The 26,948-nt window shown below is 37.2% G+C and overlaps 1 protein-coding gene and 1 long non-coding RNA gene across 3 annotated transcripts in view; one reads left to right on the top strand and one right to left on the bottom strand.

Moving 5' to 3' along the window:
- Positions 1–7,525: 7,525 nt before the first annotated feature.
- On the bottom strand, positions 7,526–10,684 carry LOC116421915. The gene is made up of 3 exons (XR_004232507.1): positions 10,480–10,684; positions 7,850–8,031; positions 7,526–7,586 (listed from the first exon to the last, which is right to left on the bottom strand). It is a non-coding gene; the product is annotated as an uncharacterized LOC116421915 (long non-coding RNA).
- Positions 10,685–11,177: 493 nt separating this feature from the next.
- Positions 11,178–26,948, top strand: part of TM9SF3 (transmembrane 9 superfamily member 3) — a 62,936-nt gene continuing 47,165 nt past the window's right edge. For both annotated transcript variants that reach the window (XM_012540187.2, XM_031956178.1), the window contains exon 1: positions 11,178–11,297. In XM_012540187.2, the coding sequence (XP_012395641.2) occupies positions 11,196–11,297 (102 nt within the window). In that variant the 5' untranslated portion in view covers positions 11,178–11,195. The remainder of the gene's footprint in view (positions 11,298–26,948) is intronic.

The raw sequence follows: 26,948 nt of genomic DNA, 5'->3' as shown, positions 1-26,948 counted from the left end.
TTGATAGAGATGTGATTCACTAATGGCACATACATTCTTACATGTAACCAATATCTTGCTTTCTTTTGCTTTATTTGTTATAAGGGAGGGCTTCTATTTGTGGGGAGGTGAATTGATGGGCAAAAGGGGCCTAAGTAATATCTTTTTAAAGTTACAAAAAACAAACAGTTGTCTTTAGCCATGAACCTTTTTTAATGAGCATTCAGTATAATTGGGCTGCTTTTTTGGACTTTGTTCTCTATAGCATAAGTTATAAGGATATCTGGGATTCTGATGTGAGATCTCACAATTAGTATTTCTTGCTTTACTTGACGGTGAAAAGTTCGTTATAAATATATTTGCAGATCTTTTCTAATTTTTTTTTTCTGTTCTTGTCTTCAAATGCACAAAGGATAATTTTACTTAGTTGAATGTCCTGCCAAGTTTTCTTTAAACTGATTTTACTCTCTACCTTCTCTCTGTATTATGAAGAAATACTGTTCATAATCATCCTTTCTTTGTGAGATTTTACAAAGGAGTTTATATTCTAAACTGGTATTGTCTTTGGCCTCCATTTCTGCTAGGAAAGCAAGTCAAATGTTGATTGACTAAGATGTTTTAGAGTTTTTTTGTCTATGTGTTTTATATATAACAATTGATTTATATCCATTAAATGTCTGTATAAAACAATGATAATTGATGTCTATGTCATTTACACTATTATCCTTCTTCACTGTTAATTATTTCTGATATTCAGGACTGATTTTTTTCATTTATACATCATATGATTTTCTCATTATTATTCTTTCTTCTGTTTTTGTTGTTGTTTTGTTTTACTAATTCTGATCTTTGCTCTAAGTTGGTTGTCTGACTGTACAACAGCTACAGATTCAGGGCTGATGTCCATATAAAAATGAGTTCATAGAATCAGAGCTACGGCTTCTGGATCCAATTGGGTAGGGACTTTTTCAGGTGATCCTTCTTTCAGATGCTTTCTAAGATTGCCTTCCTTTTTGGTGATAGATCATGCATTTAAATGAATGCATTATAAAATGAATTTCTAAATAAGCAAAGAAGACTATTAAATAGTGGGACACTGAAGGTGGATAGGGCCTAGACAAGCTGATCTGGGACATGTGGTGGATCAGATGAGCAAGAGATATGAGAAGATAATCACAAAAAGCCTAACCTGGCTAAAATAGAATTAGCAATGAAATTGTTACCAAGAAAGGGAAGCTGTTAAATTGGTAAAATTTCAAAGATGAATTCAAAACCAGTTACATTACAAGGAAATAAAGAAGAAAAAAATTAAACTAATAATTATTTATATAGGCAATCTCCAAGTTACACATGCACAAGTTCTTCAGGATCTAATGAGATAATATTTGCAAAGTGCTTGGCACAGTACCTGGCTCATAATAGGTGCTATATGTTAACTATTATTGCCATCAATTGTTATTATTGTTGTTATTCAAAAATTTTCCCATTTTTTCTCCTGTTATATGGTATCTGAGGGTGTAAGCATAGGGTTTATTTATTGAGTACAAACAAGTTGTAATTTTTGTTTAGGCTCTCTTAAATCACTCTAAAGTGGTCTCCCTGCCTCTGGTCTATCTCTTTTCCAATCTATTCTTTGCATTGCTCTTCCATCTCTGTACATTTGTATTTATCACATCTAGAATGCACTCCATTTGTATTATTGCTTATTGAAATCCTTTACTTTTTTCAAAAACAAGCCCAAGGATTGCCTCTTTTTCCATGAGGCTTCCCCTGATGTCTTCAGCTAATAGTTTTCCCATCTTTCATGTCCATATGACCTCTCTGATATAGATTAGTTATAACTGGTCTCTTTACCCAGAAAAGGAGGAGGGATATTCAGATAAAGGCAATTAGGATGATTGATGGCTACCTCTATTGCATCACAGGAACTTTCCTATCAACTCTTGTCTAGCCTTACAAAATCTACTGAAGATAAGTGCATTCATAAGTATTTGAGGCCCATTTCCCCCAAGACTGGGACACATACGGGAAGCTCTAGATGCTTTTGTCTACCTTATTGTGAAATTGCATAGCACCCAATCTTGGGATGTCACCCAGAAAAAGTCTTTTGCCTAGGCATATTGTTCTGTTTTTGGCTGTGTGTCTGTGGCTTCATTTTCCCAAGAGGAAAAATTGGGAACTAAGCTAGCCATGGTGTGATCCCTATCTCTTCTACCTTTCTTACATTAATATTTCAACTAAATTTATTTGTAAACTATGAATATATAAGGGGACAGCATGGACTCTATATAGACTCCTCACAGATAATATTTAAACTGTAACATCCACCCAATATTTCATTTCCTTTTAAAGATACTAAAATAATATCTAGGATCTCTGTGGGAGAAGTTATTGAACTAGTATTAGCTTTAAAGTATGACTGAATAAAAGGAACATAGGCCCAGACTCCTAAGCTATGGTTCTGAATAAAAATTACCCTTATAGACCTAGATGTAGCTAAGAAGGGGAACACATCAAAGAGCATAGGCTGTGACAAAATAACTCACGAATTAGATCAACTTAGTGTGAGCCTTTGTCTATGTTCTTTGGAATCTCACATCTTACTAATATACTTAGTCATGCACTTTGACATTATATTGCCTTATATTTACTTATGTGCTTGTTTTGTCCCTCTTGCTAAATTGCAAGAGTAACTATTGTTTCTTACTTCTATTTCTCCAGATCCATGCACAGTGTGCCTTGCACACAGAAATCATTTAATAAATGCCCATTGAACTAAATATTGTCATAGGCATAACTCAACAAAGGAAGATCTACTGGTGGCACTATACAATTTAGGTTTTATAGGCACAACTTTAAAAACAGAGAAGGCTATTTTCTGGCTATAAAGCCCACTAGCCCTGGTCCCTTGACATACTTTCCCTATGCTTCTTTAAGTCACTGAACAACCCCATTAATAAAGATGAAGGAAAAAGGGAAATTATAGTGGTCAGAGGTGTGACTCCATTAATGTCTTAGTTGAAAGTTTGGTGAAGCAGTCCTAATTTATTATGTAATCTTGGGCCTGGTACAACCTGCTTTACCACATCTTTATCATCCCATTCCTGTGTCCTTTAATCATCTTTGATTCAACATTCTCTTTCAATCTCCATATTCAGTCAATTACCAAGTCCTACTAAATTGCTTTCAAACTATCTAAAGATCTTTTCTTTATTTTTATATTCATTGCCGCTAACCTAGTCCAGGCTCATTTCCCCTCATAATTTAATAATAGTTAAATTATTCTAATAGCCTCCTAATGCATCTCCCTGCCTTTGACTTTTCAGTTTATTTTTCTCACATACTGAAACTAGAGTAATCTTAAAATTCTGTTTTCATCAAATCACTAGCTTTAAAACAACAACTCATCCAAAACACCTTTAATGGTTGTGTTACCTGAAGGATAAAGTTTATATTCCTAAACTTGATATTCCAGAACTTCAGCAATTTGGCTTCCCCTCATCTAGTTCAAAGCTTCTTCAACTGTGGACTGTGACCCATATGGGCTACTGTAACTGAATGTGGAGCTTGTAAAATTAGGATTATCAGTAAATTTTTGATTTCCCTATCTATTTTATACATCTATATATTTGAGACCATGGAAAAATTTCTTGGGCAAAAAGGGGTCACTAGAAAACATTTAAGAAGCCCTGATCTAACTAACCTCTTTTCCTAGGACTGCTTAATTCAGCCTTTCTACTCTAGTTAAGTCCAGAGTCTTAATAATTTTGTTCATCCCTACTCGTGTGTATGTTGTTTCTCCTGTGTGAAATGCCTTATCTTTCCACTCAGAAGTGATCTTTCTCTCTCTTAGGGTCCTTTAACATTTATTTTCTGTAACATTCATAGGACAACCATCATAGACTACCTCATATTATAATAATAGATGGCATTTATATAGCTCTTCAAGGCATGCACAGTGCTTTTTATGTTATCTCATTTGATCTTCCCTTGTGAAGTAAGTGCTATTATTATTCTCATTTTACAGCTAAAGAGAGGGGTTATAAAATTTGCTTACTGTCACTGGACAGCTAGCAAATGTCAGACAGGGTTTGAACTATCTTTCTGATTCCAAGTCCTATCTTGTTACCACTGTACTATTTACCTGACTCTGCTTAATAAATATTCTATCAGCAACTTCTCTGTAGTTTAATGTCAGAATTAGCTAGGTACCAAGAGTGTAGGTGATTTGTCTGGGATCCCACAATGAGGACATGTTGAAGGCAGACTTGCATCCAGGTTTTTATACCCGAAAGCCAGTCATCTCCACTGTTAGGCTGTGTCTCAGCCAGAAGAGTTTTATTTTTACAGAAGATATAATAAAGAGACAGAGTTACTTGCCTGTGACTGCTCAGTAAGGAGGTTTGGACCAGCTTTCCTGGGTTTGAGTTTAGGGTTCTTTCTACTTACATGATCCTGGAGAGAGGACCTTCTCTGTATATGTTGTCTCTATGAAGTGGGCCTCTGGGGACTCACCCCTTCAGGACCCCTTCTGTCCCTGCTGTCAAGGGTCAGCTCCAGTGGTCCTGATCTATATCTTGTAATTGGACCCAGATGGCTCTGGAGGAATGAGGTTGGTGACTCTGTACGGGATTCCCTCCCTTAAATCCAATTTACTGGCCTATCACAGCATCCATCATCTCTCTGATGTCACGTTTCTCTTCCAGAAGAAGGGACAAATAAGAGCAGCTGTTGCTCACAGAGAACCGATGCTTTACTAATGAAGAATCTTTGAAGGATTTAAGGAATAAGAATGTTAATTTGATTTACTTTTCTTTCATCATCTGGAAAAATGAATTTTAGACAAAATGGAAACAAAAGCAATTAGGAGCCTTGAAAGCCACCTTAGTCTGCTTGTTTAACAAAATGGCTAGGCCCTCAAATTTGCCTTAGTCCTTCTGGGTTACTGAAGTAAAACCTGGAGAACAATTTTGGGTACTCAACAAATACCACTTGAATGATCAAATGAGTTAACTTATGTAAAGCCCTTTGCAAATCTGAAAGTTCTATATAAATGTTAGGAGTTATTATTATTGTTATTTACTCCAAATTCTTGATTAATCTAAAATTGGAATGTTATGGTAAAATGAAATTTCTGGTTGTGAGTCTCCTGCTGGTGTTAACATCTGGCACTACTTGGTTGGAGCTTATTTTCTGTTCAGTTTCTTGTTCATGGTCCCAAAGGTTAGATTTTGATCTATTGATCTATTGATCCCTTGCCCCCATTCATTCCTCCACCTGGTTTTTGCATTTTCCAAGTCTCAGAAGTGGAATTCATTTTCTCCCTCTTTGCTTTTGTCCTTAAACAAGTATATTATCCTTTTGACTACATAGTTAATCAGTCAGTCAACTAGCATTTATTAATCACCTAATATGTGCCAGGCCTAAATGTTAAGCTTTGGGATACAAAGAAAGCCAAAAGGCAGTTCTAGCTCATAAGTAATTCACAGTTTAACAGAGAAGATAATTTAGAAACAGATAAGTATAAACAAGGTATATAGGATAAATTACAGGTTATATCAGAAGGAAGCCACTAGTGTAAGTGGTTAGAATATTTAGAATTAGAATGAAGAGGACCCAAATTCAAATTCTACTTCCCATACCTAGCAGTTTTAGGAACTTGGACAAGTTCCTTAACCTTTTAGTCTGTTGCCCTAGTTATACAATGAAGATAAAAGCTTTTAACTCACAGGCTGTTGGAGGGATCAAATGAGATAGAATATGTAGAATGCTTTGCAAATCTTAAAGTGATTGATTTTATATATGTATATAAAATTATTCTTATTTTTGAGATTATCTAATGATTTTTATTGCTAGATTCTAAACTCTAAATCTCTAGCTAGATTGCTAGAAATTAAAAAATTACAAACATGGGAACATTTTACGAAGACTTATTACTTATTTCCAGTCTTCAGTGACATGTCAGTGGATCCAGATATCATTTCTTAAGTCCTATTTTTCATTTTTTTCATTAATTGATCCTTTGTCTTCTATTGGGAATTAATTCTTCTAATCCCCAGGGCTGGTGTTCCTGAAGATCTAATTCCCTCCTACGAGGAAGACTGTGCTTCTCTGTAATTTCTTACTTTCTTTGGACTTACAGATTGATACCAGAGAGAATGGCTGAAAGTGGGTTCTAGGGACTAATTGGTATTCAATCAGATTCTTGGTAGTTCAAGAGAAAATCAGAACAAAAGGGAAAAAATCTAACTAGAGAAAAAAAAGTAGAAGGGGAAAAAAGCAAACACAAAATGTATTGATTTACTTTGTCTTCATAGTTCTCTATCTGGATGCAGAAGGCATTTTCCATCCAAAATTTGTGATTGCCCTGGATCACTGAACCACTGAGAAGAACCAAAATCTGTCATAGTTGGTCATTACACAATCTTGCTGTTACGAATACAATGTATTTCTGGTTCTGCTTGTTTCACTCAGCATCAGTTCATGAAAATCTTTCCAGCCTTTCTAAAATCAGCTTGTTCTTAATTTTTCATAGAACAATAATATTCCATTGCTTTCATATACTATAATTTATTCAACCATTCCCCACTTGATGGACATTTGGTCATTTCCAATTCTTTAAAAAAGTTGCTATAAACAACTTTGCACATGTGAGTCCTTTTCCCTCTCCTGAAATGCTTCTTCCTCGAACCAGGAAAATAATTTTAGGTAATTTTTTGACCTTTATAAAATGAGGACTAACCAGAAAACCCTTTTAATTTCAATTCAAGATGCTGAAAAATCTTTCCTATGCCTACTTTTTCTGCTATATTAAGCAGAGTATGCTGAACCTAATTTAATCCTAGATTCAGGTCTTATAATACCACAGGGTCATTTTTTTGAACCTAAATTAATTGTTCAATACTGTGGATGTAAACATTTTGAGAAAGTGTAGTAATCCTTAGAATTTTTAAAATTACTTACATCTGATAGAAAATCTTTTCTTGCAATGTGCTTTCTCCCCAAAATCAGTCTACCTTTCCCCAATCTTGTTGATATCTTAATAAAAAGTGCCAGTTAATGGAGATTTTTATTATGAGTTATGACTTAAGAAAAATTCCTAAAGGGCAACAGAAAGACATATGGTGAGTCTATGATTATTCTGTTATTACTATTGAGTGCAAGAAGTGATATAAAAGGGATCCATGTAAAAATGTATTATCAGAAAAGAAGACAAAATAAACGTCTTATAGTGAAAGCAAGATATAATGCTGAAAATGAGGAAGAGGAGATGAATATTCCAAACCACTAGGATATACAACTTGATGAAAGACAAGAGGTTCCTTTGTGTTGGGCAGATCACCCACTGAGAGCAAGGACAAGTATTGTACAGTATGAAAAGAGGTGTGTAAGTGGCATCTTGAGTATTTATTATTAGATGTAAATTTTCTGAGGCAAAAGGGCCATAAGCCTTAAAGGAGCAAGAATTTGGCAAAGTTGTACTTTTTAAAACTTTAATAATAATTTATTTTCTCCATTTACATATAAGAATTTAAACATTTTTTAAAAATTTGAGTTCCAAATTTTCTTCTTTCCTCAAGATATTAGCAATTTGATATAGGCTATACCTGTGTGAACATGCAAAACATATTTCCATATTAGTCATATTGTGAAAGAAGAGAAAGGCCAAAAAAAATCCACAAAAAAAAAGTTTAAACAAGTATGCTTTCATATAAGCATTTCAAATAAGTTGTATTCAGATACCATCAGGTTTTTTCTAGATGTGGATAGCATTTTTCATCATGAATACTTTGAAATTTTTTTGGATCACTATTTCTGAGAACAACTATCCTATTCAATGTAATCATATAATATTGCTGTTAGTACATACCACGTTCTCCTTTATCCTGCTAATTTTACTTTGCATCAGTTCATATAAATGCTTCCAGGTTTTTCTGAAATCATCCTGCTTATCATTTCTTTGTATCTCTTTGAGATACAGATCTAGTAGGGCATTGATGCATCCCAGATTGCCCAGAATCCTTGTATTTTAAGGGGACACTATGATAATTCCTATTTAAAAAAAAAAACACAAATATGACATTTTTGTACTTCTAGTAACATGCTACTTACTGCTTTTAGTCTACCTTAAAATTATTTCATCTTTATACATTCTACTTACTGGCTAAATTGGCCTAGTTGCCATTCCCCAAACTTGCTGTTCCATTTCTGCTTGCCTCTGTAAGCGTTGTTCCATGTGTCTAGAAGATGCCCCTTACCCACTTCTACCTCTTAAAATCATCACTGTTCTTTAAGACTGTTCGTTGTCAGGTGACATGTATGACCTTTCCTGATTCCCCCAGCTGTTAACTGTTCTCTCCTCTCAGATTACAGTTTATACTTAGCCCAAAAATAGTTGTATATTTCACACAGAATGTAAGTTCTCTGTAGAAAGGGACACTTTTTCTTTTTTTTTCTCTTTGCACATCCCAGAAACCTAACACAGCAAATCCCAGAAACCTAACACAGTACCTTAGAATTGCCTCAGAGTGAATGTAAATGTAAAAGAACAATTGTTTCTGTGTTAGCTACAAACCTTGAGGGTCCTCCCTTCTCCAGAATGAGTATACAAACATACATACATACATACATCTATATTTGTCTAGGTAAAAAAGGTCATTTTTTTGCCTCCTTTATTGCCTCCCAAGTCTGAAAATTAAATGGGCAATTACCCTAGTCAAACAGAGAGCCATTAAAGACCTTAAGCTTAACAAGGAAAATATCTCCCACTGCATCCAGGACTTTCTTTAGTCATCCTGATGTACATCTGCCCTCTAGACACAGATGGATCCAAAGGGGAACGTGACGCTAGTGACTTTGCACAACTTCACTTCAATTCACTTGTATGTCATGGCACGGCATCATCTCCCTGATGTCATGATCCTCTTTTGAGAATGAAGGACAAACAACAGCTTTATAATTGTTTAGCTAAAAAGGTTGTGATCTGTAGTTAGCTACAAAATAATAGTTCCATGATTTATGAAAGAAAATCACGGGAAGAGGGAAGAGACTGGAAGGAGGAAGACTGTGAAGGAAGAGACAAGTGCCAGGGAGGCCAATTGGGAGGTTACTCCGATAATCCAGGTGGGAGGTGATAAGCCTTTGAGCTGAGTGATGAACGCTGGCCTGTGTTGAAAGCCTGTATAGTGGCATATGGTGGAAGGAGAAATTGCAAGATTTGGAAAATGCTTAGTTATGTGTGGTGAAAGATGGAGAGGAATAAAGAAGAGCCCTAAAGTTGCAAACCTGGGAGACGGGGAGGATAGTGGGTGCCTCTGATAGAAAAGAGGGGTGGTATTATGGGACAGAAAGAAGAATGAATTCTATCTTGGAGATGTGGAGCCGGAGATGTCAGTGGCAAATCTAGTTTGAAATGTTTGGTGCTGATGCTCTGGAGCTTGGGGAAAAAACTATGGCTAGATACACAGATCTGCTAAGCCCATGCGAACTGATAAAGCCAGGAAAGAAGAGTATGGGAGAAGAGGTCCCACCAACGGGGAGGGAGAAGAAACACTTATGTAATACCTATCACGTGCCAGGGGCTGTGCAAAGTACGCCGCCAGCATTCTCTGATCTGATCTCCGCAACAGCTCTGCAAGGTTAGGCGCCCTTATTATGCCCTTTTCACAGCTGAGGAAACCGGGCAGAGATTAAACAGCGCCTTTCCCAGATCACCCAGCTAGGAAATAGCTGAAGCTTTACTCGAAGTCTTCCAGATTTCGGCCCCGTGCCCCGTCTGCCTCTAAGGGAGAGCCTCGTCTCGGGGCATCAGCATAGCATCTAGGCCGCTTTCAAATTAATTTACATTTATACGGTGCTTAGAAGTGAGAGAGCACTTTCCGTGCAGCAACCTCGTGGACGGAGCAAGTGCATTAGTGAGCTTGCACATTTCCTTGCTCCGGCCTGCATTTGGAGCGCCGGCTGCGTGCGGGCCTCGTCCGGCGGCACGGCTGTGGGAAGGCAAGCTGCCGGCATGCTTTGCCTCGCCCTCCAGGCCGGGGGGTGTAGGCACAAACACGGACAGACATGTTAGCCGGGCATGTACAGGACAACTCAGTCACGGCCTCCGGGGCTCCCTGCCCGCTCCGCCACCCCCGGGGACTAAGATCCTCTCCCACTGCTGCAGCTCCGAAGCCCCGAGGGGATTCCCCCTCCCCCCCCCCCCCCCCCCCCCCCCACACTCTGCCTCTGGATCCTGCGTGGGGCCCGTCCCGACCACACCCCGTGCGAAGAAGAATCTGGAACGCGAAGCCCGCCTCGGCCTCTCTATCTGAGACGCGGGCCTCATCCTTCTCATCGGTAAAACCCGGCAGTGGGACTCCGCCACCTCAAAGGGCCCACGCGGTTACAAACCGACAAATAACCGACTATCCCCATCCCAGAGAGGGGACGCAGCGGATCCGAGAGAAGTGCGCGGCTGCCCTCAGCTCTAATTACTAGGGGAAGGGGCAGGATTCGAACCTAGGTCTCCTGCGCGGGCTTCCCCGTCCCCACGTGGTCTCTAAAAGGTTCGGCTACGCGGCGCGGAGAGCTCCGCCGCCTGTTCTAGGGCGACTACTTCCGGCAGATTTCCTTCCTTCTCTTCTCCAGGCCTGGGCTCCGCCCTAGAGCAACCCGGGGGAAGCGGCGCTTCGCGCCCCGCCCTCTCTTCCTTGCGCGCGCGCGCCCTCCCAGCCCGCCCCGCCCCTCCCCCCTCGCTCGCGCGCGCCCTCTCTTTCTCCCCCGGCTCTTGTTTCTCCTCCCTTCCCTCGGCTCGCGCACGCCCTCCTCCCCGCGGCGAGGTGGAGCCGGGCTCTCGTTTTCGCTAGCTCGCTCAGCCGCGGTCCGTGGCGGTTGCTGCCCCACGTTAGGGGAGGCACTTCCGGTGTGTGACTGGGTGGCCGGATGACGTGGCTGAGTCAGAGGAAGAAGCTGAGGCGAAGGCAGCGGCGGCGGAGCGGACTCGGCGGGGCGGGGGCTACGCTCGGCCGCGGGCGGTGACGGCAACGGCGACGGCGGGTCCGGTTCGGGCAGCGCCGAGGCGGCGGGGGCAGCGGCTGGGCCCCGGCCCTGTGCGTCCCTGTGCGCGCGCCCCTTGGATGTGAATCGGCGGCGGCGGCGGCGGCGGCGGCAGCGGCAGCGGAGAAGCCTCGGGCGGAGGGCCGGCCGGCGCCGGGCGGGGGGGGGGAGTGCGCACCATGGAGCCGCGGCGGGGGGTCGCCCGCGCGACGGCGGCGGCGGTGGCGCTGCTGCTGCTGCTGCTGCCGCCCCGGGGCCGGGCGGACGAGCACGACCACACGGTGAGGCGCCGCGCGGCCTCGGCCTCGCTCCCGGGGGGCCCGGGCGGGCCCGGCCCGCTCGGACGAAGCCTCGGAGCTCTGCGCACGGAGCGTCGGGCCTGGTCGGGCGCGGGAGGGGACCTGGGACACTTAATCCGTGGGGCGTGAGCTTTGGCGGGCGTCTTCCCGGAGGTCCGGATTTGGGGGAGCCCAGGGTCTTAATTACCGGGACTGCTTTGCCATACGATACAATGGGATTAGACGCCGACCTAGCAAGCGCATACCGGGAGCACGGAAGGCGCTGACCACTTGTGGTGGCGGCCTCCGACCCCGGAGGGTTCGGTCTTCGGGTCTGGAGGCGTGGGACGCGACTCGTGAGCCGTGTCAGGAAATGAGGGTCATTACACGTGTGCACGCCTCCCTCCACCTCCACGCAGGCCCGCGCTGTGGCCGGGCCAGCAACTTTTCTCCCCTCCCAGGCCTCGGCCCCGGTCCCGGGGAAGGGCATCGTAGGCAAGGCTGGGGCAGGCTGGGGACAATTTACTTTTACCTGACATAATCAACCCTTTAAAATGAAAGGAACTTTGTAAAGCTCCTCGCTCAGAACGACTTTTCCTAGTGCTAGGCGTCATTGACGAGATCTGAAAGTCTCTCTTAGTTTTACTCACCGAGATAAAAAACGGGCCAGTCTTGTCCCGCATGGGCTTTCGGGTATTGAGTTGTTGCATTAGAAGTTCCCGAAGTCCTTGCCTGTGCGTAGACAGGTCACTTCCCGAAGCCCTGAGCCCCTTTGCTCGGACAAGTAGTGGAAGTTAATGACTCGATGAATGGGGTTGGAATACTGATTTCGGTTATCTTCTGCCATCGTTGATAAATTAAAAAAACAAACACCGCCACATGGCTGATCCTGTGATTCGATCTGACAACTTGTCGGGCTTCAGAAGTTATCAGTGCCAGTGTGTGTAAATTATTATAGTTGGTAAATGTCAAATGATCACATCTGGATACTTGAAGAGTTATTTTATTTTTTATTTTTTAGATTACAGTATATCTTAGATACAATATATGTGTGCAGAACCGAACAGTTCTCTTGTTGCTCAGGGAGAATTGGATTTAGAAGGTATAAATAACCCGGGAAGAAGAACAAAAATGCAAACAGTTTGCATTGAAGAGTTATTTTAATATTGAAAATTTAAAAAACGTATTGCATGCATTTTAGCATTTATTTTGTTTAGAGGCAGTGTTTAGTAATAGAAGGGACACTGGTTTTGTAGTTAGGGGATCTGAGTTCAGTTTCAACTTCTTAGACTTAGTTAAAAAAAAAAAAAAGTACATGACCTTGGGCAAGTTATCTATTCCCAAATTGTAAATATATGATTGGCTTTAAAAATATTTTGGTCCCCCTCCTCTTTTTTTATCTGTTAGTTTCCAGAGACTCTCAACCATAAGAGAACTTCTGTGTAGTAAATATAGTTAAATAAAAATTATCAACAAGTTGGTAAGACCTGCCTGTATGACTTATTATACACCCTTATTCCACTAATTCTTTTAAAAGGGGGCAAGTCACTCCATTTATCACAGTTGTGATGTTTTTAAATCTTGCTTTCCTTAATACCCTTGTGGACTTTGCATAAATTCTGGTTCTCATCATTTGCTCTCCACTGGATCATGAACTTTTTCCCTTATGCTCCAAGTTCCTTGTTGCCATCTTTTATTGTTTTAATATTTTAAATTCTCACATAAATTCTCACAAATTTGTTCACCCATTCAGTTGGTCAACAAGAGTAAATGTTAAGCTCTTGATGCTGGCAATATAGAGAATGGCAAAGATTACTGTGTACCCACAGGACACAGTGCTGGGGAGGGCCTAAGGACTGGGAACGACCTTCTCTGGAAAGGATTTGAATTGAGTCTTGAATGAAACTGGGGAATCTAGGAGAGATGGAAATTAAGAGGGAGGAGCTAGGCACTAAACAAATAGGGGTTGAGCCAGTGCAAATGTATAGTCAAGAGATGTAATGTATTAGTAACAAGGAGCACAGTGTGATTAAGTCATAATGTGTGTAGAGGAGAATAGAATATAAAAAGACTGGAAAGGTGGGAAAGGGCCAGATTGTGAGGAATCCTCCAAAAGGAGGATTTTGTATTTGATCCTGGAGACAATAGGGAGCCACTGGAGTTTAATGAGTGGTGGGTGACATAGACCTGCCCCTTACGAAAATTATATGGGTATTTTGAGTGGAAGATGAATTGGAACCCCCTTAGGGAAAACTGGAGCCAGTTGGGAAACCAATTAGAAGACTTAGAATAATACAATGGAGAGGTTATGAGAATGGAAAGGGATGTTATAGGAGGGTTATCAAGTAGAAACAATAAAATTTGACAATAAGTTGGCAATTAATTACTACTGTGATCATACAATCTATTTCTTAGCCTCTTTTCATTCACTCTTGCAGCATTAGTCCCAGTCAGTGGGTACTTACTTTCAGTTCTTTGTTACTACGTAAAATGTTGCTGCATTTGACCTTGGTGGAGAAAAGGGGTGGGAACATATTCATTATATATCTCTAGTTGATCTAGTGCATCTAATATACACTTGATTTTTTTTCTAGTATGTTTCCAAATTGTTTTACAGGCTCAGTTCACACTGTGCTTGTGTAATTCCACTTTCCATGTAAAAATGTTAAATTTCATATGAGAATTTCCATTTCTCTTTCCTAATTAATTGTAAAAAAAACTATTTTCAGTGACCATGTAGAATTTTCTTGGGATAATTTACTTTTAATTTTTATTGGATGCTCTACTGGTTGAAAGGACAGTTGTTAAGTTTTTATTCTTTTGAATATTTTATAAAAGCCGCTACATTTAGTTAGGGGAAAAAAGTTCCTAAGTACAGGATATGCAAAGTTAAGATTCAACTCCCTTAGGTGTTTAGATCTGATAGGGAGACATAACTGAGATACATTTAGGGAACTTACAGGGTCATAATTTTGAAACTTGGAAGGGACCTTGGCTGAAGGCCAATCCCTTTCATCTTACAGATGAACAACTCAGGTTGTCATTTGCCTGGTAGTCCACATTTAGGTGGCAGTGGAAGTCAAATTCAGATGTTGACTAAAAGAACAGTGCTATAACTAAAACTCCATGTGCCTCTTATACATTAGAATGAGATAAGTTATTGCAAAGGAGAGGTCCAAACAAATTGTGAGTGAGGAAAATCACTCATAACATTGTTTCATTGTACCAGATATGGACAAATGTTCATGGGAAATATTTGAACTTATATTTTATGATTTATAATACTATGCATAAGAAAAATTTTGACCTGTACATTTAGTGAAGAAATGTTTTGAAAATCTTCGGAATAATTAATCATAAATGATTAAGCAAAAACATGTTTTATTTTTAGGAATTTTCACTTCCAGGGATTTGTAGGAGTTCAGTGACATTTCAGAGATGAGAAAATAGTAGATAATAAATAATTTAATAATTATTTTAACTCATCATAGAAAGTAATGTTTTGATGAGTTGCTGAGTAAAACTGGAGCCCATGTGCATGTCATTTCACTTACCTGAACTGAATTGTACTCACTGATCTCCCATTACCAAGAATTAAATTTAAGTATAAAGTATTGTTTTAAAATTTGAGGAAATGTCCCTTGAAAATGGGCATTTACTTCAAGGACATAACAATGAATAAATAAAAGAGATGGAGTACTGAGATCAATTGAAGTTTTTTCTATTATAGGAGAAACCTGTGCATTTTTTGAAGACATAGAGGGAAAGGAATGAATGCAGAGAATATGCTGAGGGAGGGAGTGAAAGTTAAGAGACATGTTTTATGGGCCAAGTAGGTGCTGGCTAAATGAGTACTTATGAATTGCATTTACAATTGGAAGGCAGTTTTTAATACCTTAAGTCAAATAACTTTGATGTGAAGGGTTTTCCAGTAGTAAAATTTAAAGATAAAAGCAAAATTAAGTAAAACTGTAAGTTTTTATTGTTTGGGATGATGAAAAAGTCTTAGAAATATTTAAGATTATTCATTTTGACTTTCAACCACGAATCTGTTGATTATATATTTGGCAGTGCCACAGAATGCAAATGCTATACTGTCTTTTATAAGACATTTAGAGTAAAAGTTTTAAGTGCGTAGGATGGACTATTCCCATCCAACCGGAACTTTATTATATTTTTAAGTATATAAATCTTTTGAGATTCTAGATCAGAGATTCTCAGCCAGGGGTTCATGTATTTGTTAAAAAACAAATTGGTAACTTTCAATACAATTGTTTTCTGTAATAATCTTATGTATTTTATGCACTTAAAAACATTTTTTAAAAAAAAGGACATAGCTTCAGCAGACTATCATAGGGAGTGTATGATGCAAAAAATATTAAGAACTGCTTTAAATGAAAATGTGGCTAGAGTGGCTTCAGAACTTCAGTGGAGAATTCCTGGATTGTTTTGAAAAAACTTAAGATGCTTTGAAAAAAGAACACTAGCAAAGTGGATCTTAAAAGTCATTTCACTTTGTAAACCCCTTTTCTTAATCTATAAGAAGATAATAGTGATCTTTCCTATTCTAATAACTTAAGATCCTATGAACTATGATATGAAGTACTTTATTTTATGCATGTTTATGTCAGCTAAATGACAGTGCAGAGGCATTGGAATTGGACTATGGAAGACTTGAATTCAAATTTGACCTCTGACACTTGCTAGCTACATCAGCCAGTAAACATGTATTAAGCTCCTCCTGTGTGCCAGGCACTGTGCTAAATACTAGGGATTCAAATAAAAAAAGGAGTGCCTTAAGGAACTTATTAGCCAAAACACAGGCCCTCTCGAATGCCAGCCCGCCCCCTCTCTGCCCCCCCCCCCCCACCTTCTTTGAAAAGGGGAGAAGGGAGTGGGGCAGGGCATGGCAGAGAAGTGGGTGAGAAATATGCTGTCTGAACTGAGCTGTCCACCTCTTTTTAAATGGAGGTTTGCAGTTCCTGGCCCTGCCCTTCCATCAGGGAAAGCAAGGAAGGTAGTGATGCAGTGGGGTTATTGAAGGCAGATGAGGTCTTAGAGGAATTTATAACCCCAATAATGAGATTCCTGGGGTATGGAAATAAGTGAAAGAAATAAGACCTAAGCTAGTGCAGCCCAGTAAGAATAAGTAGATGCTGAATTAGTCAGTTGTTGTCTACCTCAGTTTCTTCAACTGTAAGATGATGATAATAGCACTTTCTTAGGATTGTTGCGAGGATAAAATGAGATAATATTTGCAAAATGCTTTTAATACTTTAAATGCTATATTCGTGCTAACATCCTCTTATTATCATGTTCTAACTAGGAGTTCTTAAAGGGGTTGTCTGTCAATTTCCTTTAAATATTTTTGTTACTATATCATAAGTAGTCTCTTTGTACTCCTAATTATTTTATTTTATGCTTTCAAAAAACATTCTGAAAAGGAATGCATATGTATAAGCTTCAACCAACCACTACTCAAGGTGAGGAATCCATGACTGGTAGGTACAAATCCCTTTAGACATCTGTAAAATTTTTGGAAAATTAAGTCACATTTTAAATACACTATTAGGATTTATACAAAAAGGAAAGCTGGTGCAGCATTTTGTAAAGAATTCTTTTGTAAGGGAAGCTAATATTCTTTAATTTTAGGAGCTTTTGATATTTGATTCTGGGATGTGGGAGACAGTTGGGGTTAAATAACTCGCTCAAAGGTCACACAGCTTACTAAGTGTTAAGTGTCTGAGACCAGATTTGAACTCCTGTCCTCTTGACTCTAGAATTGGTGCTCTACCCACTGTGCCATTTAAGTGCCCCTGATCTTAATATGAAGCTTGATTTTAATTTATCATTATTTAATAGAACTATACTTCTGAATTGAACCAAGTGTTTTTTGTGTGTGTAAATGTATTTTTCTCTATATATACACACATATAGACTTAAGAATCATAGAATGCTAGATCTGGAAAGAATTTGGGAGATTATTTAGTTTACTTCCCCATTTTACTATTGAAGAAACTAAGAGACCCAACAAAGGGCTAGTCACTACTAAGACCTTGATGTTTGGATTATCAGTCCTTTGATATTTCCCCTCCCCCCAATTTTGTATTTTTTACAATTGTTATTAGAATATTTATCTAGAAAGAGCTCAGCATTAAAAAACAAAAAGCAAAGAAAAAGAAATACTGATAACACCTATTGAAGTTTTGCATTGCTTTGTATTTTTCTCTAGTTGAATGTTATGTCTTTTGTCAGTTAAAATAAGTTTCTCAAGGTCAGGGACTGAAAATTTTCTTTTGTGTCTCACAGTGTTAGATAAGATGTATCTTGAATGAATGTTTACTAAAATAAATTGATTGGGACATGGCAGGGAAAAGAGTATTCAAAAAGGAAATTATTTTTATGGTAGCAGTCAGAACACAGGACATTATCAGTCATGGGGCTCTACCTAGATACAGACTCAGATTAGAATTGTAATCCTCTGTTTTGTGAGATTGTGTATGTATTCTTTCTCCCTGGTCCTTTTGTATCTTTGGCATTCTGGGAGTCTCTAGTGTCAGAAGACCTTCCCTCCCCCCACCCCCTTAGTGCCCAATGAAGACTATATTCAGCTCTTACCTTAAAAACATAATACACCAATAGATAATTTCCAGAAATGACATTGTTGCCTTGTGACTTTTGCTTGTATTTTTTTTTTCAAGAAACTCTTGAAAACCTGTTTTAGAACGAAAGTAAAAATTAACTCCTTCAAACAAGATCAACATCACCTGTGCTTTGTATAGATAGCAAGAAGTCTTTTTTTTGGATTCAGAAGGTAAAAATAACCCGAGAAGAAAAACAAAAATGCAAACAGTTTTACATTCATTTCCCGGTGTTTTTTTTCTTTGGGTGTAGCTGCTTCTGTCCATCATTGATCAATTGAAACTGAATTAGGTCTCTTTGTCGAAGAAATCCACTTCCATCACAATACATCTTCATACAGTATTGTTGTTGACATATATAATGATCTCTTGGTTCTAGCAAGAAGTGTTTTAATTTTGTTTTTTTATCTCTACTGTTTTTGTGGATTGATGTGAACTAGGAAATGGTATAAATTTCTGGTGGGTTCATAGATAGAACCTGTTTACAAAAAGTTTGAAATTGGGAAATTAATTTGAATAACTGAATGACTATAACCAAAACAAACTTTTAAAGCTTTTTGTGTTGGAATTATGATATAGTTACATAAGAGATATTGAAGGTTACTGAAATTATGATTTTCAAAACTTTCATAAATGAATTGTGCAATATTATGTTGTATATACATTCCTCTTAAGCCATGATAGTAAAAACTTGATTACTCATAAATCAAGCTTTCATTGATCTAAGAATTTTTAGATTCATTTTATTTCAGAGTTTACATGGATGCTATGCCATGAATTAGTATTCTTCTCAGGATAATTTAGGAAGAAAATAGTTTTCTTAGATGCACCAGTATAGTATACAGAGTTTTATATAAGTAAGGGGCTAACACCCATGACCAGAGAATATTACTGGTTCCTTTTCAGAACAAAATTGCAGTTCCTTTTCTAGTGAATTTTAAAATTTTCTTTGTATTTTTTTCTTGAGGCCAATTTCAAAGCTAAAAAATGGCAAAGTTTCTGTCACTTTATAAGCCCTGTCTGTTATTTCTTTTCATATTTACTTCCTAAACTTAGAATTTTATTATGTGGTTAAAAGACTGGGAGTTAGATCTAAATGATTTCAGATCCAAATTCCATATTATGTAAGACAAATTATTGCCTGTTTTATACGTTTACATAGCTACATACATTTGGGCCAATATATTATTGTGGCTAGTATCTTTGACCTTAGATAAAATATAAAGCATTGCAAAAAACTTTAGTAAAAAGTGAAATTGTCAAAATCCTTATTTGTGGGACTTCATGTCCAAGAATTAAAATTTAGCTTTATTCTCCTTTCTTGTTCTCTTTTTCATAAGAACACTAATTTAACCCAAATTATAAATCGGAGGTTTTTAACTCATGAGATTCATCTAAAGAATGGGATTTGTGGATAGATTTCAGTGCATCTATGAACTTGGATCAGAAAGAAATTTTCACTAGTCTCTAACTGAAATACAGCTTTTCCTCTGATTATTTAAAATCATTATTCTGAGATGTATATGACTATCCAAGAGGAGTCCATACTCAAAAAGGTTAATCTTTCTGACAAGTTAATTCCTAAAAGTCCATTATGGTTCTAATATTCTGTGATCTTTGATAGCTACATATTGATATTTTTCAAGTTTCTTTTAGTTTCTATTGAATCTTTACATTTTAACATTTCATAATATGTTTTTTTACTCTAATCCACAAATATTTAACACTTGTCTTGTGGCATTTTACGGTAACCTAAATAGATATAGTCCTAAAATGCATTCAACAAATAACTGAGTTCCTACCAAATAATCTCATTATTAGTATTAGGAGGAGGGGTGGGAAATGCACAGAAATGTATAAGAAGAAACAGTTATTACCCCTAAAGAATATATATGTTTAGGGAAAAAAATAGACATTTGATGTTTTTATTATTGAGATGCATGTTTATTAATGTCTATGTATAATGGTTCTTTTGGAGGGAGAGGGTCAAGTGTAGATGAGTCAGATACTTGGAAAGATCTGATTAGTTTATAATGAACTTAGTTAAAAAATAAGTCTGAAACTAGCATAATGAATCATTGGAAGCCAATGCTGGATAATATTGAAAGGAAAAAAATTTTTTTAAAAGAATACTAATGTGCACAACAGCAAATTTTCTCTGGGTCTTAGTAAGTGAAAAACCTAAACACGAACTAGCAATACAATGATAAGCATTTAAAAAACAATTATCACAGTATAGATGTAAGAATATAGAGAAACTGGAGCAGTAGTGTAAATTATAACCAACATTCATGTAGTGCTTTAAGGTTTGCAAAGCATTTCAAATACATTCTCTTATTTGATCTTTATAACACACTTTGAGGTGTATGCTATTTTCTCAATTCACAGTTGAAAATGTTGAGGATCAAAGGGTTAAATGATTTACTAGGTAAATCAACTAATATCAAAAGAAATTTGTCATTCCAAGACCCCTGGGTATTCTTTCCATTAAGTTTAGTTTCTTTGAAAAGTGGTAAGTTATGAAGCTATAAAAAATTAGAAAATTTGGTAAAAATAAAGTTGGTTAACATGTAAAGTACTTTGTAGATTTTAAAGTGTTGTACAAATACTAGTTATTATTAATTAGCTTCAGACCAATGATTTCCTTGGTATATGGAATTCCTAGTATGGATACTCCCCCTACTAATAATCAAACACCACCAACTATTTTTCATCTTAGACTCTTCAGATAGTTGCTTAGAACATCAAGGGCTTAAGTGAGTTGCCCAGGAACATACCTAAAACTTGACATTGAAAGGAATCTCAGGATCCCTTTACTGTAATAAAAAATATTAAGGACCCTGAAGAGAAGAGAGCATTGGTTTATGTGGGTTGTATTTACTGTAATTTACAAAACATCTTAATAGTATTATAAAAATAATTTTGACATCATGGACATCATAAAAATGTCCCAGAAAACCTAGGGGTTCGGAACTACATTTTGAGAATTGCTGTTGTATACCATATGCTGCTGCTGCTTTTAAAAAGTTTTTATATTTCTTTAAGCAACTGATATTTTCAGAGAAAAGACAGTTTTTATGTTTATAAATATAAAGATATGAAATAGAGTTTAACAAGCATTTATTGTTATTGAGTCCCTACTACATGTAGTACTTTAGGAGGTGCTAAGGGGCATGGGAAGATAAATGACAGGGCCCATATCTCAAAGACCTGAGGATTTTTTTTCGTTGAGTTTTTAAATCAGTTAAAACATCTACAATTTTACTTTCAAGTTTAGTTATTTTATGGAATAAGGAAAGGAAACTCATAACAAATATATAAGATCAAACCTTTTGCAACTTTGATACTTCTCCCTCAGAATAAATGGGATATATGTGTTTATACCATTTGTGTATATATGTATAGTTATTAGGAAGGACTTTGTCATAAATGTAATAGCATCCATTTTGTTTTTTACTAAGTTTGATAGCATTTTTTTTTGATCACTCATTAAAGTTTTTCTTAAAAAAAATAATAATAAGCAGCAAAATGTGTGGAACATGCACTAGATTGGCATCAGGAGATCCTGCTTTGCCAGACAGGTTGTGTGGCTTTGAGAAAGTCACTTGTCTGGGCCTTGGTTTCCTTGTATGACAAATAACTGGTAGCTGGAGCTCTAAAGTCCTTTGAACTATGTTCCCCACCAGATTATAAACTGAAGGACTGTGTCTAGAACTGTTTTGTATTCCTAATAACTTATAATGCCCCACATAACATGGTTTGACCTAAATATTTGTTGTTGACACATTCCCAGTTGTATTGGATTAGAGTGGTAGGGATAGAATGGGGGCTTAGTGCAACTGTGGGAAAGTTAGAACTTCCCTGGTTTTCTGCTTGTCATCTCTAAAATGATAGGATTGGTCATCAGGTTTCCTTGCAGCTTTAAATTTCTGATCTTATTATCATAAGATAAAAGAAAAAAGAATCAGCAGAATTTCCTCATTGAGTAATATAGTAGTCAGAGTCCTGTGTTTGGAATCGGGAAATTTAGTTCAAATCTTGATTCTGTACTTTAGTGAGTTTGTGATTCAGAGCAAATGCTTTTGGAACATTTTTCATCTGTAATATAATACTTGTCTTATCATATGGATTGTTGTGAGGAAGTTCCTTTTTTTGTTTTTTTAGTAAATTGTAAAGGTCTGTGCAAATGTAAACTATATATAGAATGAAAGAGATTTAGTGAAGAGGAATATTAGTGTTAAGCCTGGGTGAATGAGTTGAAGATGACTATTAGTGTTAAGTCTGGGTGAATGAAAGAATTATTATGTTAAAGAAAAAAAATTGGATAACTGAAAGAGAAGATATTTGACTAGATGACAAGTTGTTCTTGTGACAGATTGAGTAGAAATGCCTACTAACAAATTGGATATAAAGACCTGAAAACTTGACATACCAGGGTTGGAGATAGAGATTAAGGAGGCATTCCTGCCTCAGTGCTAGAAAAGAGATCTCTGTAATCTCCTTCATGTTAGTAATTGTGGAATGACCCTCTCTGGGAGACAGTGCAAAGGAAAGTAAAATAAGCATCGTCTTATAAATTGTTCAAATAAAGAGAAGCTAATGTGTTAACAATTCAATGTCAATAAGTATGCTAACATATGATTCTTTCCTCTAGGGCGCATGCACACACACACACACAAATATTACTTTATATTTGATAAAAAACCAATTTTGTGTTTGAATGAAAAAATTGAGGCAATATTTTGAGGAGTAGGAATATTTTGTATTTCTAACTAGAAGGGATATTCGAAGTCATCTACCTCCTTGATAGGGAAACTGAATCTCAAGAGGTAATGATTTGCTTAAGGTCTCTGAGTAATAGAGCCTGAATTTGTATCCAGGTCCTTGACTTTGCATCCATGTTCTTGTTAAATTATATTTTTTCTTCATGACATATGCTAAAATTTACTCCACTTATAAAATCATAGAATATTACAATTGGAAGAAACCCTTACAGATCATCTGATCTAATCAGCTCACAGATGAGAAAATTGAGAATCCACAATCACACAGATAGATCCAAGGGGCTAATCTGAAATGAGGGGCTTGGATTCTCCAATTGATAAATGATCAAAAGATATGAATAGACAATTTTCAGATGATGAAATTGAAAATATTTCCACTCATATGAAAGTGTTCCAAATCACTATTGATCAGAGAAATGCAAATTAAGACAACTCTGAGATACTACTACACACCTGTCAGATTGGCTAAGATGACAGGAAAAAATAATGATGAATGTTGGAGAGGATGCAGGAAATCTGTGACACTGATGCATTGTTGGTGGAGTTGTGAACGAACCCAACCATTCTGGAGAGCAATTTGGAATTATGCCCAAAAAGTTATCAAATTGTGCATACCCTTTGATCCAGCAGTGTTACTACTGGGCTTATACCCTAAGGAGATACTAAAGAATGGAAAGGGACCCGTATGTTCCAAAATGTTTGTGACAGCCCTGTTACTAGAAACTGGAAAATTAATGGATAGCCATCAATTGGAGAATGATTAGGTAAACTGTGGTATATAAATGTTATGGAATATTATTGTTCTGTAAGAAATGACCAGCAGGAGGATTTCAGAGAGGCTTGGAGAGACTTACATGAACTGATGCTAAGTGAAATGAGCAGAACCAGGAGATCATTATACACTTCAAAACGATACTGTATGAGGACGTATTCTGATGGAAGTGGATTTCATTGACAAAGAGAAGATCTAACTCGGTTTCAATTGATCAGTGATGGACAGAATCAGTTAGACCCAAAGAAAGAACACTGGGAAATGGATGTAAACTGCATTTTGGTTTTTCTTCCCGGGTTATTTTTACCTTCTGAATCCAATTCTTCCTGTGCAACAAGAGAACTGTTGGGTTCTGCACACATATATTGTATCTAGGATATACTGTGATGTATTTAACATGTATAGGACTGCTTGCCATCTGGGGGAGGGGGTGAAGGGAGAGAGGGGAAAAATCGGAACAGGAGTGAGTGCAAGGAATAATGGTGTAAAAAATTATCCTGGCATGGGTTCTGTCAATAAAAAATTATAATTATTAAAAAAAAAAAAAAAAGAAAAGAAAAGAAATGAGGGGCTTGGATGGAACTCAGTTCTAGCAGATTCTTCCTTTCAGTTTGCTTTGTGAATTGTCCGAATTTAGTATATTTACAATTCAATCTACTTTATTTTTAAACTGCATTTTTATTGACTTATGTTTCCTATTAGTTCCTCTCCTCTCCTTATAGAGAACCATGCTTTCTAATAGGGTAGAGACTAGATCTGTGATTTCAGTGATACATGGGGAATCAATTTTTTGTTTCTTTGATTTTCAATAATATTTTATTTTTTCCAAACACATCCGAAAGATGAGTTTTAAACATTCATTTTTGTAAGACTTTGTATTCCAAATTTTTCTCCTTCTCCCCCTTACTTCCCCCTTCCCAACATAGCAAGCAATCTGATACAGTTCTTTTAAACATATTTCCATATTTGTCATATGAAAGAAAAATCAGACTGAAAGGGACAAGAAACCAACCAACCAGCCAAAAAAAAAAAGGCCAAGGTACTGTGTTTGGATCCACATTGTCTCCATTATTCTTTCTGGATATGGATGTCATTTTTCATCCCACATCTATTGGAATTTGCTTGAATCACCTCATTCTTTGGAAGAGTCGCATCCATTCCAGCTGATCATCACATAATCTTTCGTTGGTGTATACAATGTTCTCTTGGTGTTCTGCTCACTTAACTCAGCATCAGTTCATGTAAATCTCTTCAGGCCTCTCTGAAATCATCCTGCTGATTGTTTCTTACAGAACAATAATAGTCCATAACATTCATGTACCATAATTTATTTCAACTGATGGGCATCCATTCAGTTTCCAGTTTATTTCCACTACAAAAAGGACTTGCACAAGTATTTTTTATTTATTTATTTTTTTACATGTGGGGCCTTTTCCCTCCTTTCTGATCTCTATGGGATTTAGTCCCAATAGTTAGACTACTGGATCAAAGAGTGTGCATAGTTTGATAGCCTTTTGGGCATGGATCCAAATTGTTTTCCTGGATGGTTAGGTCAGTTCATAACTCTATCAGCAATTCATTAGTGATGAAGCTCCTGCTTAAAGAAATTTCTTTCAGTGCAATTTAGCATCTTTGCATCTTGGAATCTTAGTCTGAGAAATTCTCTTGGGTCACTCAGCCTGGAGGGTTCTTCCTGGCTTTGACTTTGGCTCCTTACTATAGTGACCAATTTATTGGAAAAAGATGCCATTTACTTAAAAAAAAATAGGTTTATGGTGTTTTTTTTTATTGTAGAGAGCTATTATTATCTCACTTCATAATCTGACTCTGTAGTCCTACTTTATTTGTTCTTTTTCTGATTTTTAACGATTTCCTTCTGTAAATTGCCTTTTTTCTTTTGCTTCTATAATAGGAACTATTAAAGTAGCCAATATAGGAGAATGGAAAGCAGCTTTAAATATTCTTTTCAGTATGCTGTGATTGTGCTTTTGGAAGAAGATATTCTAGAGGGTGTAAAGTTCTGGTTGGTTAGAAAAGTTGGTAGGAAATGGGTATTAAAGGTAAAGATAATAGCCATGTATGTAAAGATACTATATGGTTTATTGGTGAATATTACGAGTTAGGTATAGATCCCCTGGCAAATATTCAGAGTTAGGAAGTTGGTTTGTGATTAGAGTAAAGCATCTGGCGAAATAAAAATTAATATTTAAAGAATGCCTAAAAAGGTATGAGAACTAAAATAGGGGGGAAAAACACCCCAGAAATGATGGACAAATGAACAGAATTAGTTATAGGTACAATTTGAATAAAGTACTTTGTGACTTTATTCCTGTGCTTCTACCAGCATTGAGATTCACAGATTCTCAGTATAGGAGAGAGACATGTAGTTTTTTAATGGTAGCCTCTTTTAACTTTTTTGTGTTATTTAAATTGATTTAATTTGTACATATCGTTTTTTATATTCTTAACCTATGTCAATTTTTGAAATAATGAAGTAGCGAAAAAATTAGAAATTCAAAAACTAGAAGGAATTTTGATCACATAGACAAACTCTCTCATTTTATAGATGAAGAAACCAAGATTCATAGGGTTTAATTGATTTTTTTTTTTCCTCCATCAAACCAGTTAGTGACTATCAGAACTAGTACCTGGAATTAGATATCTTGATGGATAATTGATCTTAGATGTTGAGGGAAATAATATGACTAATAAGAATGACTGAATCATTGTTTATAAAGTATTTTCACCACAACAGTACTGCAGATTAAATATTGAAGATATAGTCAGGAAACACTCAGGCTTTTAGAGTTTATATGTTTTACCTTTGGTCATATAATAAGAGTTGGAGCTGAGACTAAATTTTTTGAGGTTTATGTCATGAGAAAACAATGCTGGAAGAGATAAACTGTGGCATAATGCTGTACTAGAAGTTATGTAGAACTCTAAAGATGAAATTCCATATATATGTTTACTTATTAATCTCATCTTTATTGGGGAAAGAAATCAATAACTAAAATTAGCTTTTTGGACTGTCTTTCAATCTTATGTTTCTTGGTTTGCTAGTTCCAGCATTGATGAGGTACAACAAGTTATGATGAGGTACAACAAATCACCAAGGTGGAGAGGTATCTGGAATGAATTCATAGGCTTAAACATTTCACGGTCAAGAGACAAAGTTTTATTATGATGCTTTTAAAAGTGGCAGAGTTACTAACGAATTTGCGATTGATAAGCGGGAAGATGGGACTGAACTCTAAACAGGGTATATCTCATTTCTTTAGTAAATGGTAGGTGTGACCTCCCCATTTTTATAAGATAGCCTTGAAGTTGGGATTCAACACATAGCTTATAAGTTAACAGTGGGCTTCAATACGGGATATTTCTGTCTGTATATAATTCCCTTGGATATTGGGGTGCAACTACAGGCATAGTATTTTGCTAGACTCTATTTATTCCA

Source organism: Sarcophilus harrisii, chromosome 2, assembly GCF_902635505.1.
Source record: "Sarcophilus harrisii chromosome 2, mSarHar1.11, whole genome shotgun sequence".
NCBI lineage: Eukaryota > Metazoa > Chordata > Mammalia > Dasyuromorphia > Dasyuridae > Sarcophilus > Sarcophilus harrisii.
Note: the sequence above shows the minus strand (reverse complement) of the source record. Positions and strands in the feature narration are given on the sequence as shown.